The 21,263-nt window shown below is 36.2% G+C and overlaps 1 protein-coding gene and 1 long non-coding RNA gene across 2 annotated transcripts in view; one reads left to right on the forward strand and one right to left on the reverse strand.

The window, feature by feature from the left end:
- Nucleotides 1–3,994: 3,994 nt before the first annotated feature.
- Nucleotides 3,995–21,263, forward strand: part of LOC136826197 (uncharacterized) — a 39,776-nt gene continuing 22,507 nt past the window's right edge. The window contains exon 1 of the long non-coding RNA XR_010849537.1: nt 3,995–4,212. This is a non-coding gene — a long non-coding RNA (uncharacterized lncRNA). The remainder of the gene's footprint in view (nt 4,213–21,263) is intronic.
- On the reverse strand, nt 5,431–17,652 carry LOC136826194 (uncharacterized). Its single transcript, XM_067083255.1, has 11 exons — nt 17,045–17,652; nt 14,980–15,099; nt 14,068–14,226; nt 13,718–13,768; nt 9,237–11,377; nt 8,661–8,747; nt 8,347–8,498; nt 7,009–7,135; nt 6,724–6,847; nt 6,251–6,411; nt 5,431–5,705 (listed from the first exon to the last, which is right to left on the reverse strand). Exons 1-11 carry the CDS (start codon nt 17,106–17,108, stop codon nt 5,508–5,510), a joined length of 3,384 nt encoding a protein of 1,127 aa, XP_066939356.1. The 5' UTR covers nt 17,109–17,652; the 3' UTR covers nt 5,431–5,507.

Consider the following 21,263-nt stretch of genomic DNA (forward strand, 5'->3'; position numbering starts at 1 on the left):
TAGTTACAGTAAGATGTCAACGGTGTTGAGTGCAGTAGAAAAGAGCATTCAGGGATAGCTAATCACTACTAAAACTCAACGAAAGGTTCCCGTTTCAAGAACTACGTGGTGGTTGAAGTCATTATTTAAATCTTGACCAAAACCCAATTCAGTTTTAAATAAACTGTCTCGCAAATACAACCAAAGAGAATTGATCATTCCCCTCCTGACCGATACGCGAACTCTACACACGTCTAGGTTTGGCAGTTTCCCAAAGGTCGTGTATATTTAGCAGAAGAGGGGATAAATGCTGAAAACGTAGGATTTAACGTGTAGTTTTCGAAGCAACTTGATTCTCAAATGGTATTGGTTACTTTATTTATTCTCTTGGAAGTTCGGGAACAACCGTACTAGCGTTGGTGAATATTACACAGTGGAGAGAGGCTAGTAGTTGCAAGTCATTCATGGTTTGTTTAGTTTAGCAATAATCCCGTTTTCTCTGTAAATATTGGATTTCTCTCCACTCTTCACTTTTGACAAGTTTAAATATAAAGCGTATCTTTGTTGGAATGGTAAACACTTAAGGGATTTGGCCTTGTGATTAAATGGCTTCAAGTGCAGCAGTTACAGTGAGATGCCAATGGTGTTGAGTACAATAGAAAGCATTCAGAGATGGCTAATCATTACTAAAACTCAACGAAAGGTTCCCATTTCAAGAACTCCGTGGGGGTTGAAGTCATTATTTAAATCTTGAAGTACCGTGACCAAAACCCAATCCAGTTTTAAATAAACTGTCTCGTAAATAAAACCAAGGAGAATTGATCATTTCCCCTCCTGATCAGTACGTGATCTCTCCACAAACGTCTAAGTTTGGCAATTTCCCAAAGATCGCGTCTATTTGGCAGAAGAGAGGATAAATGCTGAAAACGAAGGTTTAACGTGTAGTTTTCGAATCCACTTAATTCTCAAATGGTATTGGTTACTTTATTTATTCTCTTGGATGTTCGGGAACAACCGTATTGGCGTTAATAAATATTACACAGTGGAGAGAGGCTAGTAGCCTACGTACCTTCTTTCAGTGAAGAGATCATCTGTAACAGGGAAAATCCCATGAGACCAGTTTAATGAAAAAAAATCAGTTAATGAACAAAGTACTTGCATACAATCAATGCTTTAGTTTGTGCAATAACTTACTCGAACTAAATATGTAGCCTAATACATGTGCTTTTTACAAGTCGTGAAAGCATTGAATTTTATGAGAATCTAGCGAACTATCGTTTGTGAAAAATTTATATATATATATATATATATATATATATATATATATATATATATATATATATATATATATATATATTATATATATATATATATATATATATATATATATATATATATATATATATATATATATATATATATATATATATATATATATATATATATTTATATTACCCACGTAAACTTAACGATAATTTAAAATCAGGGTTGGTAATTAACAATTTAGTGACTATACTGTTTTGAAACTAATTTACGACAAAATAGATTTTTAAATATATTTTTTCTGGATTCACCTGTAGGCCTATTCAGTCTTATGTGAAGTATTTCTAAAATTTATAATTTTTATTTGTCTAGAAACCATCTATAAATGAAGACGACTTCTGCTTGCAATCAGTGAACGTATTGTCAGCGTATGTGTGTGTGTGTGTGTGTGTGTGTGTGGGCGTGTGCGCATGCGTGCTTACGTGCATTTGTATCTGTTTGTTTCTAGGTGTTATTAAGGGATAGTTGACTCATCAAAAGCCGCAATGACGGTTCTACTTCAGCCTAGCAATGTTTCCCCCCTCCAACAACCTCCCACCCCACCCCCACGTCCCCAGCAAACACAGAATAACACGGGAACACCCCAATCCCCTTTCTCTCCTTCGCAAATGATATATCACTCTTTTAAAAAAAACAGAGAAACTGTGCACTATTTTCTCTGCTTTTTAGTTTTATGAGGTGGAGTTAACCCATTAAAAAGATAAAATGCTTCATGAAAACAATATTTAGAAATAGAAGCTAATCAGCTCTCGAACACAAAGCTTTGAGTGCATTACTGGAACATTTTAGGAATCTGGTCATTCCCAGGCGTCATTTTCTTGTGTTAACGCCGTAGAATGCCCTCAGAGAAGGTAAGGCAATGTTTGAGGTTCAAACTGAATATACAAGTGTTTTAAAACACGGTAAAATGAGTTTCTACTTCTTTAGTCTTATTCGACAACCAAGTAGCCTACAGTTTTGATGCTGAAATTGCTTTTGTGTAAAAAGAATCCGTAGAGAATTGCAAAGGGTTTCCATGAGTATTTCATCTTGGTGCAGTCTTAAGGTTTTTAGAGAGTTCCAAGGGCTACTTTAGTAGTTTGCTGGTGATTTCAAAGGAATACTAAACGAAGCTGACCCCTAGGAAATTGCATGAGGTTTTCAAGTAGCACTTGATAAAGTGCAATTAGGTTTTCAGTCTGATGTTTGTCTACTCCTATTGCTTTTGAAAGTGTTCTCCTTGGACTGCTTCGTAAAGTGATCCAGTTCCCGTCATTTTACGCAATGTGGGGTAACTGATTATCATTTTGTTTCATTTTCAACAATATGGTTAAAACTGTAATAACCATTTTGTGATGAATTTTGATGGGTAATTTCTGTATTCGAGCCCAGCGAAAGGAGTTAGGGCCAGTCGTCCGATAACAGCAATAGTTAGTATGAAAAAAGGGTGAGAAGCTCCTGAATATATTGCAGTTTGCATGTGAGCGAAGATCAGACAAGTCACTGCTAAGCCGAGATTCTTCAGTGATTCTCAGTTTATTGTTTTATGTTGTTCACCTAGTTCCGACGAGCTTAGGTATCGTACTTTGCGACATATAAGTAGACGACAGCTGGCTCATCACAACAGCACCTCAAAACAACAGGCCAGGTTTGAGAAAAGTGCCTACCAAAATCTGCGCAGACAGTCCTACAGATTTGTAGCGGTGACGCGAAGACTGTAGGTTTGTGGATGAAACTGCAAGTTAGTATTTTTAGTATAATATTTGTATTATTTTGGGTTGCTCAGTTCGTTAATCTCATGTTAACGCCGTGCTTCAGGTTCACATTCTGAATTATTTATTGTTAGAAATGAGATATCGTTTGTATTAAATATTAACAGATCTGTAACATATTCGTAAGCTACCTTAATTGAAATGTGGGGTGTGGCCGTTCACGAAAATCTTTAGGTCCTAATTAGGTTCCTTGAGGCACCTCCGCCCTTGGAGTGATAAGGCTTCTTGTTGAAGGTGGGTTCCGCTTTTCACGCTTTCAGTAAAGTTATGATTAAATGCATGAAAATCAATAGAGTTGTGGGACAGTTGTATTTTGTACTGTAGGCCTCTCTTAACATCATGGGCTGCAATCAGTGTAGTTTTTTGTTTTTCTGTGTTGCTGTTAATGGCCCAATTTTACCCGTGTTAATCCGTGTTGTTCGCTCCTGTGTTGCCTAAAGCCAAAATGCTTTTCTGGGGAGATGGTGTTGTATTTAATTAAAAATAAAAAAGGGCGGGGTAGGAGCGGAGGCTCTGCGCTATCATTGTCTCATAGTTTTAGGCGCATTTCTAATAAGCAGTGTGGTTCATAGTTAAGCGGTCGAGTTGTCATTTGCTGGTTTACTATATGTATATGATTGCAACGTTTAATTGAATAATAGGGAGGTATTCACGGGCAAGAATGCTATCATAGACGATATCATTATCATTTTGCAAGTGTTGTACCTGTATTATTTTTTATATTTATATTTTGCTGAGGCCAGCTGCTTTATTTCTTGTGAAACCTACAGCATTGTTTGATGTGCCGCGTTCTAAAATAACTTGCTTGGACAGAGGTTCCAGGTGGTTACTTTCAAGCAATCTAACTTTGATTAGCGCTTTAAATATCAAATTTGATCCGAGATTTGAAGAATATTGTGGAGTTTGTAAAGCTGGAATTTTTTTTTTTTATCGAAGGAAGACTGGAGTGAGATAACTCTCAACCAATTTCATCGTGACCGTAACAATAAACTTGTAGCAATGATTATTCTTGTGCAGACCTAAAATTACCTAGAAATATAACTGTGCTTTTTGCTATTTCTCAGGCGCTTAAAATCAAGAGATCAGCCATCCCAAAGGCAATGAAGATATCATCGGTGACAAGAGTGTGGATAGAAGGGCAACTGTAATCACAATCAAGGTATTTAATTCATTTTTATACTATGATTCTTGAATGCGATGAAATCCTTATCGACATTGGAGGTTTTAAAAGCAATTTATATTTTTAAAAAATTCTATTTAAGTGTGTGTTTGTATGTGTTTTTTCATGGGTCCATATGTGTTCAGGGTAAATTAATTTTCTTGGGATAGTGTGAAGGGTTGGACGAACCTGCGGTGAACTTGAAATAATACGAAAGCTGGGAAATCTTCGTCATTCCTTAACGTTATTCCACTGACTCGAATTATTTTAACCATATACCCCTGTTATAACGCTTTAGTTGAACTTAGGTAAAACTTAATATTCGTTACATTATACAAAAGAGTTATTGGTAAGGATAAGCTTCCATGGTTTTTAAAAAGTCCAGCAACATAAAAGTGTAAAAAAAAAATTCAGAGACAGTAAGTAATTTTGCAAATGGTAAGCACATCATTAACCAATGGAGCTGTAAGAGAAAATCAATAATTTTTTATATTCTTTATTATATATCTAATAATATTGTAGACACTTTGGTGAATTTCACGAGGGGATCCTTGGCTTAAAATATCTTTACATTTTAAAGGGACCCTTTATGCATATTCTTTAACTTAAAGTAAACACGTTGAAAAAATGACCAGTGACAAAAATGCCATTGCCACGCTAAAATAGGAACATGGAATGAACTATAATACACAAATAAAAAATAGTAGACACTATACAAATAAATAGATAGATTAGTAGATACGCATACAAGTAAGTGGTAAGGGATAAAACTTAGATTTTTACTATAGTATTTCCGTATCATATCGCATTCTTGTATTGTACTTGGAATACAAGTGACTTGCATTTATAAAAACAGCACATTTGGAAATTGCTCAGGTAATATCGTTTTAGTGTATATATATATATATATATATATATATATATATATATATATATATATGTATATATGTATAACTGAATCACGAAAATATGGAACATGATGAATATATAAATAAAACGAAGGAAACGGAAACACTGGAGTGCTGCGAGGCCTTTCGACAATAGTCCTTTACTTAGCAGACTAAGTAAAGGACTAGTGTCGAAAACCCTCGCAGCACTCCAGTGTTTCCGTTTCCTTCTGTGGATTTTATTTTTTTATATATATATATATATATATATATATATATATATATATATATATATATATATATATATATATATATTTATTCATTCATTCATTCATTTATTTATAGTATATTAAACTCATCCACCCGTAGTAGCTTACGACGAATCAGACACATTACAAAAACAGTTCATTAATGCCTGGAAATCGTGAATGGAGAACGAGCGCATGCGCCGTAGATCACACGGTCTATCCATGGAAGAAATGCGTCAGTACGCGCGTAAACGTTCGGGTAGTGAGAAGATCTACATCCGCTGGTGGTGCTGACGATTCCTATTCCCTGAAGATGGCCATCTCTTCCTTGGGCTACTAATGGGCCTCCGGCGTCTCCCTGATAAGGGGAAAAGTTTTTGGGGTTATCTGATAGCTTGATAAAACTTTAACTTTTTTTATTTGCTGCCTTATACCATAAACTCAATTCGGGAAGCGTGCTCAGCTGATTAACGGTTTTTTTTTTCTTTAATTTTTGCTTTTTCCAAATCAATGTGTTCTTGGGTTAATATTTTACTTCTACAAATAATGATAGTATTAACTATAAGCGATATGATCATCATGTTGTCAATAGTTATAAAGGACTTAAACTTGCAAAGTTCATGCTTCTTCAGTAATTGTATATTGCTGAAAAAATTACGTTCAATGACCCATGCAATACCACATATACCACAGAAGATTAGGCAGTAGTATTTTTCCACGAACACAGGAATTGTGCCCATCATATGCAGTGCTGCTTTATGCAATTTGTTAATCTGCATTGCGTTTAATATGTTCATATACCGCTAAAGCTTGTATCCTGCCTATAACAGCCTCCTATTTATGCAATCTATTATTCTAAGTTTATGTATAGCCTACCTATCTTATTCGTCTAGAGTGACTTACCCTGCACTGGTTCCTCCAGGTAACACCACCAGCACATAGTAGTGTCGAATCAATCCCCTTTGGATATTCCTTCAGAAACACTTCGTCGTTTCTATAAATGTTGTTACATTCCTCAGTTGGTCTAACAGTGACCCGGGCGTTCACCAGATAGGCCGATGTGTCTGTAATGAGAGATAGAAGCGTCAAAGGTGCTTACATAGGAGTACGTTGTCTTTGTACGTTTTTAAGCATCGTGGTACAGAACTTTGTATAAAAATAGCCAATATTGGAAGCTAAATTGAAATGCCTAATTTCGCAATAACTGATCAGTCATTGATCTTGGATTAGGTACAGAACTTCGGACAATAGCACCCAATATTTTAAAGCTGCTAATTTAATTTATCTCTGTACGTTTTAGCATCTTGGTACAGAACTTAGAAAAAAGTAGGCTGTATTAGCACTAAATTAAGATGATCGTGGATTAGGAAACATACCATTAGGTTGGAAACCCCATCCTGATTCTGTGCCTACCAGACCATCGAGCTGCTGCCAGTACGAAGGCAAGCAATAGGGAGTGACTCCTGATGAGAATTTCACTTCTTGCTCAACCTCGATTATCTGAAAGTAAACAATAGTAATAAGAATAACAGTGAGCAGAATAACGTTTACAGGGTTATCAAAACACATATCAAGTAGATGTATCTTCTCAACTTGTTTAAAACAGAAACCAGTAGTAGTTTAATATGAGTCTAACAGATGATGTAGAAGTTACAGCTTACTGCTAGGTCGTTGTATCTGAACCGCGGATCGTAGTCTGGGTGTAGCGAGATCTTCCTGACGCCATAAATACTAGTGGTGGTACGATCCTCATGCCCAGTCAGAAGGCCTATTTGAAGGACGGATGGTCTGTGGGAAATATATTTAAAGTTAATTTTGCTACAAGAAAGTACTGTGTTTTCAGTAAAGCTCAGAAATGGCACCCAAGACTAGAAACATGAGACATTTAGAGTTTTGAAGTAGGCAAGAGCTTTTGATATCACTAAGGCACAAGACAGCTTGTGGAACAGGGCTATCATAGCCATTTTTCCTGCTTAAGGATGTATTGCGTTCTGTAAACTGCCAAATAACTATTGATAACATTGTATCATTTGCTCCCCCAATTCTAGTGATGGCTGTAAGGCTCTGTTCTCCTCTACTGTCTCTACATCACCAATTTGCCTCTTAAATTGCTCAATCCTTCACCTATTGTCGTTCTTCTGTTGTTTACAGTGTCTTAAAATGCTCTTCAATTTTCATCTCTGCCCTTGAGACCATAGCTGAATAGGAATCATGTTCTCTGCTGTTTCCCAGTCCATCATCTCTGATTGATGATGTGATTAAACCTGTCAAGAGTTCAGGTGTTCGGACTGCGTCAAATTTGTCTTAGGGCAATCAGATACTTCCTATTGCTAAAAATCTTAGACATTTCTTTTATATGCTACGAGTTTTCTTCTACCATTTTATTAAAGTTTATGTTGGTCTTATCTATTCATGTTATGAAGTATTAATTTCATATTTGGATGCTTCGCCTTTATCTCCATGATTCAAAGGATCAAACTATTAACTATTATTGGGTCCACTCTGAATTAGCTCTGTAAGAAATATATTAGCTACAGTTAATTGAATATATATATATATTATATATATATATATATATATATATATATATATATATATAGAGAGAGAGAGAGAGAGAGAGAGAGAGAGAGAGAGAGAGAGAGAGAGAGAGAGGTAGGTGTCCTACCACTTCCCTCATTAGTATTTGGAAATTAATGAACAGCGGAGGCAAGGGACAGGTTATTGCATTTGGGCGCAATACCCTAATAACCATACTTGCAAGCTATGCCCAGTGTTCAAGCTCCTTTTCACCTGACGTGTAACCTGGGTATGAGAAAGGTTTGATGATGGATCCCACCCCTCTATTGCCAAGATCTGGAAATTTTTCCGATACATTTTTTTCTAACTCGAGTGATTTCTGTCAGTTAAGAAGGCTATTTATAATTTCCTTCTGGAGTGAAGCACATTTTATTTTGTTTTCTTTAGGCCGATTAGATTAAAGATTGTCTGCTGATACAAACCTCCTGGTGATGAAGCAGTGAGCAGCTGTCAGGATATGGTTGGGTGTGATCAGAGATCCTCCGCAAGCAACTCTGTATTGAGGTCTCTGATCCGCATTGCTGACTCTGTCGACTAGGTCATAGGCTTCGCTGAGGAAGAGAGCTGGGTAATTCTTAAAAAAAAAAAGAAGCAATAGTCAGTCTTAGGAATCAAAAGGATTTAGCACTTGGATATAGTCAAATAAAAGAGATTTATTGAGATTTATCCAGAAATAGGTGTCCTTTCCTCATAAATCTTGTGCATTTAGACTGAGCAAGATACAAATATAACTTACAAATCCGGGCCATATATGCGATGTTTCCCCGTTGGATGAATTGCTTCCGAAATGAGCTTCGTTGTTCGTCTTCTCTGTCAGCCCAAACTGAAGTGAAATGTAAAACACAAAGCTTTCAATAAAGAAATGTCATTTAAATTTGGTGCATGTAAGACAATATCGTGAACTGAGAGCAAGGTTAGACATGAAGTACATCCAAAAATCTTATTAAGAAAGTTAGTTCACTTACACCAAGTTTGAAGGGTAACAGTGAAATTCGTTTCAAGTACCTAGTCATCCTAATTGTTTTGTGAAATGTATACAATAAAATAAAATTCCGGGTTAGGGATCTCTGTAGATTTGATGTACTTTTGGGGGATATAGGTGGATAATAATGCTAGGTTCTTCTGCTCGGTAATTAATGACCTAGTCTGTACTTTGACCTTGGGTAAGCTTGGCGGTAATGTGAAGTTAACGTTTAAATTGCAAAAGTAGATGATTAAATTTCTTAGATAACATAAAGAACAGATTAATATACACGCCTTAAGGAATTAGTGGACTCTAGAAGGTTAATGTTAAAAGATAATATTGCCTTACCCTGCAGTAATTTATGTTTTCCAAAAGATGAATCACTCGAGGGCCTAGCTCTTGACTTGTGTTCTCGTAAACTACTTGATCCAGTTCCTGTCTTAACTGGAGGTATTCGGAAAGCTTGCAGTTTGGTATCAAAGGTGACGGAGAGGTTTCAGAGTTTGGAAGCGAAGGAGGCTGGAACTCTTGGTGTTTCCTCCCTGAAGGAGCTGAATCCAGAGAAGCTGGAACGTGATGATGAGGAAATGAAACGCGACGGTTAAAAGAGGATGTCCGTCGGAGGGCTGGAGGCTGAGAAGGATACACAAAAGAATGAGGTGGATAGCCATTTCCAGGAGCCAGTTGATGGCTGCTTCCATGGACCCATGGATGGTTAGTTCCAGGGACCTGTTGAGGGTCACTTCCATGTACCAATGGCTGGTCAGTTCCATGAACCCATTGATGGTTGCTTCCATGGACCAATGGCTGGTAATTTCCATGAACCCATGGATTGCTACTTCCATGGACCCATTGCTGGTTACTGCCATGGACCCATTGTTGGTCACTTTCAGGGACCTGTTGAGGGTCACTTCCATGAACCCATTGATGGCTACTTCCAGGAACCTGTTGAGGGTCATTTCCATGAACCCATTGATGGCTACTTCCAGGGACCTGTTGAGGGTCGCTTCCAGAGACCCATTGATGGCTGCTTCCAGGAACCTGTTGAGGGTCACTTCCATGAACCCATTGATGGCTGCTTCCAGGAACCTGTTGAGGGTCACTTCCCTGAACCCATTGATGGCTACTTCCAGGAACCTGTTGAGGGTCACTTCCCTGAACCCACTGATGGCTACTTCCAGGAACCTGTTGAGGGTCACTTCCCTGAACCCATTGATGGCTACTTCCAGGAACCTGTTGAGGGTCACTTCCATGAACCCATTGATGGCTACTTCCAGGGACCTGTTGAGTGTTGCTTCCATAAACCCACTGATGGCTGTATCCAGGGACCAATTGATGGCCACTTCCAGAACCCCATTGATGGCTACTTCCAGAGACCAACGGAGCAGTTGGAACATTATACTCGTCAGTAAAGTCTTCCAGATAAGCTAAGGACGACTTGGGCGCGGGCGGAGGTCCGGGCGGGGGAGGAAGGGGCGGGGAGGGAGGAGACCCGGTGATCTCCCTGGGAATACTGAGGATGACGGGAAGCATCGAGAGCATCGCCACGAAGCCGAACATGTGTTCGATCTCGGTGAACACCGGGTACTTGTATACCGAAGTTGTTGCTACCGTTGTCGTTGTTGCGGTTGTTGCTGTGGTTGTTGTTGCTGTTGTTGTTGTTGCTGTTGTTGTCGTTGTGGTTGCTGTGGTCGTGGTGGCTGTGGTGGTTGCTGATGATGTTGTGGTTGCTGTGGTGGTTGTGGCTGTGGTTGCTGTTGTTGTCGTTGCAGTTGTTGTTGTTGTTGCTGTTGTTGTTGTTGCTGTTGTTGTCGTTGTGGTTGCTGTGGTCGTGGTGGCTGTGGTTGTTGCTGATGTTGTTGTGGTTGCTGTGGTTGTTGTGGCTGTTGTTGTTGTGGTTGCTGTTGTTGTTGTTGCTGTTGTTGTCGTTGTGGTTGCTGTGGTTGTTGTTGCTGTCGTCGTTGTTGCTGTGGTCGTTGCTGTTGTTGTTGTTGCTGTGGTCGTTGTTGCTGCAGTCGTTGTCGTTGTAGTCTGTCTGATGCCTGAGATCTTATTATTAACATTTCCTACCGTTACTGTCGTGACTTCAGAAGGAAACAACTCTGACAAATCTATTGCTGTTGGACATATACAGTTATTGTTGTTGTTTCTGTTCCCGTTGTTGTTACTGTTGTTCTTCCTTCTGGGAGGCCTACGCACAACGGGCCGCTTTAGCACTGGGCATTCACAGGGCTCCTCGGGAGAGTTGTCGAGAATACTCGTATTGTTTCTCGTATTACCAATATTGTTTCTCGTGTTGCTGTCGTTCTTGTTGGGGCGTGGCTTGTTTTTTTTCTTGTTGTTCTTCCGTCTTTTGTTTTCGTTCCTCCTCCTGTTTGGGTTTGTTGTTTCTTCGGGAGTTGCCAAGCGCTTCGGAGACCTATGTTGCTGAAGGTGGGGTTGATAGGTTGGCAAACCACTTCGGTCTAGTGAAGGTATGACGCCGCACTCTGAAGTAAAGGAGATAGGTCACTGTTTGTCTCCAAGAACATGCAAGCGCATATATATATATATACAGTATATATATATATATATATATATATATATATATATATATATATATATATATATATATATATATATATATATATATATATATATATATATCAACAGGAAGGGGTCCAAAGGAGACGACATTAAACAAAAAGTTGCTTAATTATTGTTAGAAACGTCTCGTGTTACTTAAACACATCATCGGTCTGTAAAATTAAAAATACATAACTCTTAATTCGAACTAAAAGCTAAATTAAAAACAGTAATGACACTTTAAAATTACAAAATAGATAAAAGTACAAAAAAAGAGCAAAGAATTTTTCAAGCTGACCTAATCAGAAGGGAAAGACGAAGTGAGACCACAAGCTCACGCATGCCCAGAGCATACTTAGGCCAAGTGCAAAGGAGAAGAAGACACGGAGTTTAGAAGAGTGCGTGAGTTTAATAATAATATATATATATATATATATATATATATATATATATATATATATATATATATATATATATATATATATATATATATATATATATATATATATATATATATATTCTTATGCTGTGGTTTTCATAATGCAGTAATCTCCCCGTGTGTATGTGTGAATTGTTGTATACTGTGTAATTTTGTATTCAGAGTTAGCGTAAGGTTACAGCGATTGAACGCTGTATGTCTTGAGACGCTGTATGGTTTGAGAGAGGACGTATGCTAGGCGTGTAGAGAGGAGGGACAGAGGCTGATTGTTCTGGAGAGAGAGTGGTTGTTAGTCAATATTCAAAACTGCTTAAGTAATGCATTCCATTGGGACGCGATCAAAACACTGTTGGGTGGAAAATTCCATTACGAAAGTTGCCTAACATCATCCAGGAATTTTATATGAAACGATGTTTTCCATTCTTATTATAATAACTAGAGATTCTCATGTTCTGAAACTATGTAACGATAAATATTATTGTTAACTGTAATTCCACTTCCTCTCTAATTATCATTTTAAAGAGTTTTTAAAATAAAAACCTCGTCTGGGACCTGTCCATGCACCCACAGGCTGTTCCCTGCTGGGTCTAAGACGTCCTTACAATGGGCCCACACTCAGAGACCAAAAGCGTTGGTGAACAGAGATGCGCATTCTCTCTCTCTCCCTCTCTCTCTCTCTCTCTCTCTCTCTCTCTCTCTCTCTCTCTCTCTCTCTCTCTCTCTCTCTCTCTCGCTCTTGTTGTAACGTAATTGATATTTTGGTAAACTATGGTCGCTCATATCCTTTAACTGTTCAATTCCTTAGTAAATGTGTCTGAGTTATCTGAACAGTGTATTTTATTAAGTGTGTGTGTAACGGCGCCTGATTAAAAACAAATGACATTTCGGCTTTGCACCCTAGGGATGTTAAATTCAGCTGATAACAATCTTGCTGTTTCAGCACCATTTTTATTGTTTTGATAGTAGAACTGAATTTCTTTTACTCTCTGTTCCTTTGTTAATCTCATGGTTATATAAAATATCAGAAATAATGAAGATTTAGCAAATTAATTAAAGAAAATAAGGAAAATATACATTATAAGATATAAAATTAAAAATGGCGTTACTTATGCCGCATTATTAAACCGAATAAGCATTATATTAATTTTTGTTAATATATTATATTAATCTATTAACCTGTGGCAATACATTCATGTTCGAAAAAATAAAGGATAATCAAAAAGGCTTTAATTTTGTTCCACTTAAACAAAGGGCGTTACTTATGCCGCACCCTGTATATATATATATATATATATATATATATATATATATATATATATATATATATATATATATGTATGTATATATATATGTATGTATATATATATATATGTATATATATATGTATGTATATATATATATATATATATATATATATATATATATATATATATATATATATATATATATATATATATATATGTGTGTGTGTGTGTGTGTGTGTGTAGAGAGAGAGAGAGAGAGAGTCTATACGTTTAACGTTAAGATGGTAAAATACCGATAAACGCCGACACTTCATCAAAAGTGCTATCAAAGATTTTATTATGTTCTTAATATATTTAGCCACGTCGAAACTTAGAAATTCGTAGACATAGACTCGAGAATATTTCCTATCTATAAATATCTATTAAATTTATCAATTCAGATGGAGAAAGTTCCATCATTCCAAGGAACTTTGACAAACTGGCACTTACATCAATTGGCGTTTTTTGACTACAAAAAAATTGCTTAAGACTTCCTCCCTTATGAGAACAATAAATAAAAAAAATATTTAGAAATCACTCACCGAAATCTGGATCAGTAATCGTTTGTAATTTGTTGTCGCACTTCGAGTGATCTGAAATGAAAAGGAATGTCTTTAGAAATATCACTGACTGGTCTGTTCGTGATATATTTCTCAACTCACTCGACAGTATTAGTAGTAGACGGGATTTGCCTTTGAAACGGCTCCCCAAAAGAAGCCACAATAAAGAGACAATCTCTTTACAACAGCAGGATCATACCCTGGATCTCGTTATCCCGGTCTCGACAAGCGTCTCACTCAATAGTGGTAGTAGTGGACGGGGTTTTCCTCTGAAACGGCTCCCCAAGAAACCACAATAAAATAGACCATCTTTTACAACAACAGGACCTTACCTTGAATCTCGTTATCCTGGTCTCGACAAGCGTCAATGAACCGCCGGCAGGATCCTGCGCAGAAGCGCAGATTGTACGTAGGATTGACCAGGCAGAGGCCAAAAGCAGCAGCCAGGTCGCAGGATGTGTTGTCTGCTCTGTTCATGCAGGTCGACTCATCTGGAAACAAAGAAGCACCAGTAGAAAGATTCTCGTAGATTCGGTGTAAAGATTCAGCCGTTTCCTTGGGACAGTATTTCAGTAGATATTGGAATATACATTCGATGGCATTCACTACTGCTGGAAACAGACATAAACTAAGTAAACTAACGTTCTTGACATAGTTAAGGACGAATGAATGTTGAGGTGTAAAGGAATGTCTATAAAAATTTGTATAATATTAATTGCTCAAAAAAATAGTGCGTGAACGGACGAATTTATACATGTGCTAAGAAAGGGTAGTGAATTAAACCTTCACAGACGCAGAATGATTTAAACTTTCACACACACATACACACACACACACACACACAGAATGATTTAAGCTTTCACACACACACACACACACACACACAAAAGCGTGCGCACGTAGAATGATTTAAACTTACAGAGAGGGGGAGAGAGAGTGAGGGTGGTGGGGGGTGATTTTTAGGATACCCCGCTGTTTCGTTTTATATCCCCAGAAAAGGAACATCCAGATTATTGCATGAGAAATGACTAACGAAAGTGAAAAATTCGTTTCAATCCCCAAAGAGAAATGCGTAAGAAATATATGATTGAATTGAAAAATTTATATATCAGTTCTCAAAGAGAAATACGTTAGAAAAAGACTTTCTAAAGAGTTAAAATAAAAAAATAAACTTTCAGCATCTCCAAGGATATTTACTAAAGAATAACAGGACACACAAATTTCATATCTGAATTCCTTTTTACCTTCTAGGATGCAGGAGTTACAGGTTACAGGACAGTTGACCAGCATGTATGTAGGATTGCTCTTGCACTCGCCAGAGGCCCCCCATCCTGCGCAGGATGTGTGCAGGTCCCTGCAGCCTTCTGGTTGACAAATATAGGATTGATTGTTGGTATAACTGATAGTTTTTGACAAGTATAGGATTGATTGTTGGTATAACTGATAGCTTTTGACAAATATAGGATTGATTGTTGGTAAAACTGATAGCTTTTGACAAGTATAGGATTGATTGTTGTTATAACTGATAGCTTTTGACAAGTATACGATTGATTGTTGGTATAACTGATAGCTTATGACAAGTATAGGATTGATTGTTGGTATAACTGATAGCTTTTGACAAGTATAGGATTGATTGTTGGTATAACTGATAGCTTTTGACAAGTATAGGATTGATTGTTGGTATAACTGATAGCTTTTGACAAGTATAGGATTGATTGTTGGTATAACTGATAGCTTTTGACAAGTATAGGATTGATTGTTGGTATAACTGATAGCTTTTGACAAGTATAGGATTGATTGTTGGTATAACTGATAGCTTATATGTAACTAGCAATAATTTAATGACATATAATAAGTTATATTTACAAATATAGTAATTTAATTATGATTCATTGTGATCATGTAAGAAAAAACTGATTTTTGAAATTATAACAATAATTATACAACTTCAATAGTTATTAATAATGAAGAAATTGTATATGATTTTAACTGTTATTGCTGACTCAATATAATTTTGATTTTAAATCTCAACAATGACTGTAAAATGATAAAGTAAAAAAAAAATACACAGTTAAATACAATAAACAAGATTTCTAATAATGTATTGATGATTCAGATTGGTAATTCAAATCACTAATGACTCGTGACGAACCCTAATAACCATTATTGGTTGATGAGCTACTTGGTCAGTGATAATGAAGTATTTTTTAACTCTCTTCCTAAGCAATAATCACATCTAAATGATTATTCCCAACAGGAGGTTATAATACACTACAACAGGTATCTATAATGATTAATTAATAATCAGTCACTGATAAAACAGGTGCAATAATTCTCACGCAAAAGGAATCAGATTTTTCCAAAATAAAAAAAAAATCATGTTTCACAAAAAAATTGTTTCACAAAAAAATAAATAGATAAAAAACAAGCGGAATGTCGAGGTAACTTGCGCTGGTAATAATGTGCATTGCAGTGATATTTAAATAATTGTCTAAAAAATACCGTTCATTTTTTTTTTTTTTAATAATTAAGAGTAGTGCAGAAAATGCGTCGTCGTATTTCACGGAAGTCAGTCTGTTCCCTTACTAGTTTTCTAACCTTAGCTGGAAAATCTCGGTAATTTCCCCTGTCTCGGTGGGGTTTATCCTCCTCTCCCTCCCCCCTAAAAAAAAAAGCTAAATTAAACAAACGTCAATAAATAAACTTATTCCTCGAAAATTTTTTGTCGAAAGTAAAAACTGAAATGATTTAGTAATGTGGGTTTCATACCTGACGTAATATACGTTTGGGTTCATTAGCATCATCTTTATTGTATGAAAGCATCTGCCTTATGCATGTGCTAGTTTTATTTTTTATTTTACTTTATCATTAAGTCTTAACTTCTCGATTTCTTCTCACCTTTGGATACTGTTATTAATGTGAATATATGTGAAGAATCGCTTATCTTTCGTATAGAACAAGCCCAAAAAACATGATCTTGATATGTAACTATTAACTGAATAAAATAATATATATATATATATATATATATATATATATATATATATATATATATATATATATATATATATATATATATATATATATATATATATATATATATATATACATACAGAGAGAGAGAGAGAGAGAGAGAGAGAGAGAGAGAGAGAGAGAGAGAGAGAGAGAGAGAGAGAGAGAGAGAGAGAGAGAGTTATTTTAAGATGAAGCTGAATTTAAGTTTTCCTCCGAACTCCTTAACCGATGTTACATTTAAGTGAATATATTAGGCCTATTGATTCGAAGTAAATACATCGTAACGATTCTTACCTTGACAGCGAACTTGCAACACGAAATAAAAGGTCACAATTAAGGCGAAACTCCACCGCCACATTTTGGTCTCCTTGCGGTGGAATCTTTGGTCACTGCTCACTGGTTTAGGATTTCTAGTCTTAACGGTTTAGGATTTGAAGTCCTAACAGGTCCTTCCTCTTGTGAGTCTTTTCCGTGCTTTTTGAAGGCAAATGTTCATTGGCACATCAGTCTAACGCCTATAAGTACCCTGTTCTTGTCCATAACTGCAAATCGTGATATCCTGTACGTGTTTGTATCAATTCTGATTTTTCGTAATGTTTCTCGGATAAATTTTGCTTGTAGATCTAGTCCCAAGTCACGATCTCAGCATTAACCGTAGCTTAATAACACCGTTATAACAACACAAATAAATACAAGCAGTCACTGAGGTTCAGCATCGGTGCACAGACATGACACTAGGCCGCCAGTACGCCATATAAACACACCCACAATCACTAGACCATAACATGACTTCGAGTCACAAAAGCTCTAGGAGAAACAGAAGGTAGCCCCTATCATTCCACAGGGCTTCAGGAGATATCAGACACTGATTGCACGGGCAGGTTTGGGCAGCAAATGCTCCCGGTAATACATTTTCGACGGAGAAATGTAGGACGCGAGATCTGGATTCATTCTATTCATCTTTTGGACTGGTGTCCTCTTTACCGAGTTATCGGGGGAGACATTATGCGGTTGCGTAATGTCTCGACATGTTCCTTACGGTAGATTTCTCTCTTCTGATTGAGTTACTGATGCTAAAAAGACTTTCGTCTCTCTCTCGTAGCCTGGAGGACTTGTTTATAAAGCAAGTACATAATTATATTCCTTGCATTACATGTAACATACTCATTCATATATATATATATATATATATATATATATATATATATATATATATATATATATATATATATATATATATATGAATTTCTGAAACTTATCTCTTAGGCACCTAGAATTAAAAGATATGTTTTTATTTTGTATGAATGATCGTTGTTGACCCTTGTTGAATAATTTTTTTATTATCATGACCAGAACATTTTCCTTAATCAAAATGAGCATTTTAGAGTTCTAATTTGTCTCGGTAAGATTTATGTTTTCCAAAGAGTTTAATTTATCAAGAAATATCTGCAGGAAAATAGAGTCACTTTTGCGAGAACTGACGAAACTTGACTGGATTTTTCCTGAATATATATCATTGAAGTATTAGTGTGAAGTTATCTTTAATTATTTCAGTATCTCTCATATCCTTTATAGTTAATAGCTTTGTGTACAAATTGGAAAAAATTATTATTATTATTATTATTATTATTATTATTATTATTATTATTATTATTATTATTATTATTATTTGAAATATGAGCACGACCATAAATTATGCCTCTGTATGAAAACTAAAAAGTATTGATGCGTTTATATAATTGAGTATATTTGGAAATTATTATTATTATTATTATTATTATTATTATTATTATTATTATTATTATTATTATTATTATTATTATTATTATTATTATTATTATTTAAAATACAGTGTGTTCAAGTCCACGATAAACAAACAAAAGAAGGCCTTATGCGCCTACCAAATGTTCACAGAATATTACTGACATTTTATAAAGCACTCAAACGAAGAGCAGCAATATTGTAATAAAAGTAACAAACAAATACTGATAACGAATAAGTAAACAAGTAAATATACTTCCATGTTGATGTACATTTCCTTATAGATCAGGCCCATTGAGTGGTAATGGAAGAAGAATCCTACCTGCCCTCAAAAAGGGTCATAATTAATAATTATTGGACCCAAGCGCATCAATAATGCAACATCTGTACCTTGCAACATGTAATACAGTATTCTAACGACCGAAGACGTATGATCCGGGGTATCATTCTGAGAGAAGTGCCCATCCGGGCAAAGAAAAGGTCAATGCCCGAGAACTGGAGCGTTCCTGAGGCAATTGCCAATGTCCTCGGCGTTCCGTGAGGCTCATGATGTATGCGTTCCCTGTCCCTGTTTAGATTAAGGAAAGAAGAACATCTCCAGAAAGGGGGTCTAGAGAATCGATCTACATAATCACTAGGGTCGTCCTCTCGTTCGTCTGAAATTCTGATATGTGGATCTGCAGGCGATCGGCTCAGTGTGGAAGTTATCGTGTCTTGTATTTTATAATTTACTTCGTTTTTATCTTTTTGTTTGTTAATTTTTCAATTTATTTTGTTTCATTTTCTGATGACGGATCTCTTCTTTCTGTATTTCTTATTAGCTTTTGTTACTTCTTTCAAATGCAAGCTACATTCTTTGGAAGCGTGAATTTCAAGTCAGTGGCCCCTGTGGGCTTGTTCCATATGAATAGGGTTCATAATAATAATAATAATAATAATAATAATAATAATAATAATAAATTAATTATTATTATTATTATTATTATTATTATTATTATTACTTAATAATAATAATAATAATAATAATAATAATAATAATTATTATTATTATTATTATTGAGTGATACAATTTCTATGGCCATCCTCATGGGCTTTTGCATTTGGCAATACAATGCAATTATAGATTGTGCGACTAAAAGTAGTTTAACCAAGCAATTGCGATGTGATTTAAAAAATTGCTCGTGGCAATTGTATTAAGTTACATTTGGCAAACAGGTAATTGTATTAAGTTACATTTGTCAATCAAGTAAAGAGATTGCTTCAAGATCAGAGCACCACGCATCCTGTAAATAGGGCAATGACACTGAGGGCAATATATATTGAAATGAACCACTGGACCCTGCCTTGCACCCCCTGGAATTATAGCCATTCCCATTCCCAAACCTCTTCCAATTCATTTAGTCAGTGCTTGATTGGTTTCTCGACCATTCTTCCCCCAGATACTTTTCAACAACCTATTATGCCTCATGCTCTCCATTTGACCAGACCACCACAAAACACAGTGCTTTAACTGCCTTTATAACTTTAGTCTTGATCCCAATCCCTTTCTAGTTTTCTCCTCTTACACACGGTGTTAAATTCATCAGCCTCCGCAACTTCTTTCCACCATCCTGGTCACTTTATTTAGGAGCCCTTGTCTTGACGAGCTTGCGCCTGCATATCCTGTTCCTGTCCCTTCTCATCACTCCATCCGAATATTTAGGAGCCTCTATTGCACTGTTAAGTTAAGTATACCTTAGTTTTACCAGACCACTGAGCTGATTAACAGCTCTCCTAGGGCTGGCCCGAAGGATTAGACTTATTTTACGTGGCTAAGAACCAATTGGTTACTTAGCAACGGGACCTACAGCTTATTGTGGAATCCGAACCACATTATAGCGACAAAGGAATTTCTATCACAGAGGTTTTATTATAAGAATATTGATTTGCTCCTAACAAATTGCCTTGTATTCCTTGCATCCATACACCCCTAGTATTCTGAAATCTCTGTTAATTTCATCACAAGGTTTCTTTAGTTTTATATACACCACCTGTATAACATCTCTCCTTTTCTGTGTCTCAAATAATAGCTTCACCAACAAGCATTGATCTATGCACTCTTATCCTTATGCAAATACCCACACTGTTGTTCTATAATTCCTTCTGTTATTTGCATTATTTTCTAACTTAAATCCTTATCAGAATCCTCCTAAGGAAATGTTATGTCCCTGTAATTTTTATCGTGAATTTGCAATCATTTTATACAAAGTAGCGAGTGTTTCTTACACTTAATTGTCTAGAACCTTCCCTTATCCAGACATAACAGGCTGGTTTTCCATTGAGGATATTACCTGGTGTCTCTCAGCTCTCCAGGTTCTTAATTTTCATTATATCCTTAACATTTACCTTCACAAACAAGGTTAGATCCATATCTACCTCTTTTCTATACTCAACAATTTATCGGAATAGTCATTCCGTAACACAAGACTGCATTCTCTACAGAAAGCTACAGAAGCAACTCCAATCCGGCTTTTTTCTTCTCCCTTAGGTACTTCTTCAGTTTGTCTACAGTTTCCTCATTAAATACCACCTTTTTCTCTCTCATTTTGTCCTTGACTGCCTCATTAATTTTCTTGTACACCTGAACACGATCCCTGCATCTGTCCGGTCCCTGTAATCCCTGTTGGCAGATAAACTCCAGGCTTTGGGACTTGTTAATCGGTTATTTATATAACCCCAAAACACAAATATCTGTGTAGGGTTATCAGCAAGG

Source organism: Macrobrachium rosenbergii, chromosome 40 (assembly GCF_040412425.1).
Source record: "Macrobrachium rosenbergii isolate ZJJX-2024 chromosome 40, ASM4041242v1, whole genome shotgun sequence".
In the NCBI taxonomy this organism is placed as follows: Eukaryota; Metazoa; Arthropoda; class Malacostraca; order Decapoda; family Palaemonidae; genus Macrobrachium; species Macrobrachium rosenbergii.

What these genes read in the sequence shown, in the direction of transcription:
- LOC136826194 (XM_067083255.1), bottom strand. Translation starts at nt 17,108, where the DNA reads ATGTGGCGGTGGAGTTTCGCCTTAATTGTGACCTTTTATTTCGTGTTG. An exon ending in TCAGATACAACGACCTAGCA is followed by an intron (nt 6,848 to 7,008) that starts GTAAGCTGTAAC and finishes GTTTACTTTCAG; the next exon opens with ATAATCGAGGTTGAGCAAGA. An exon ending in CCTGGAGGAACCAGTGCAGG is followed by an intron (nt 5,706 to 6,250) that starts GTAAGTCACTCT and finishes TCCCCTTATCAG; the next exon opens with GGAGACGCCGGAGGCCCATT.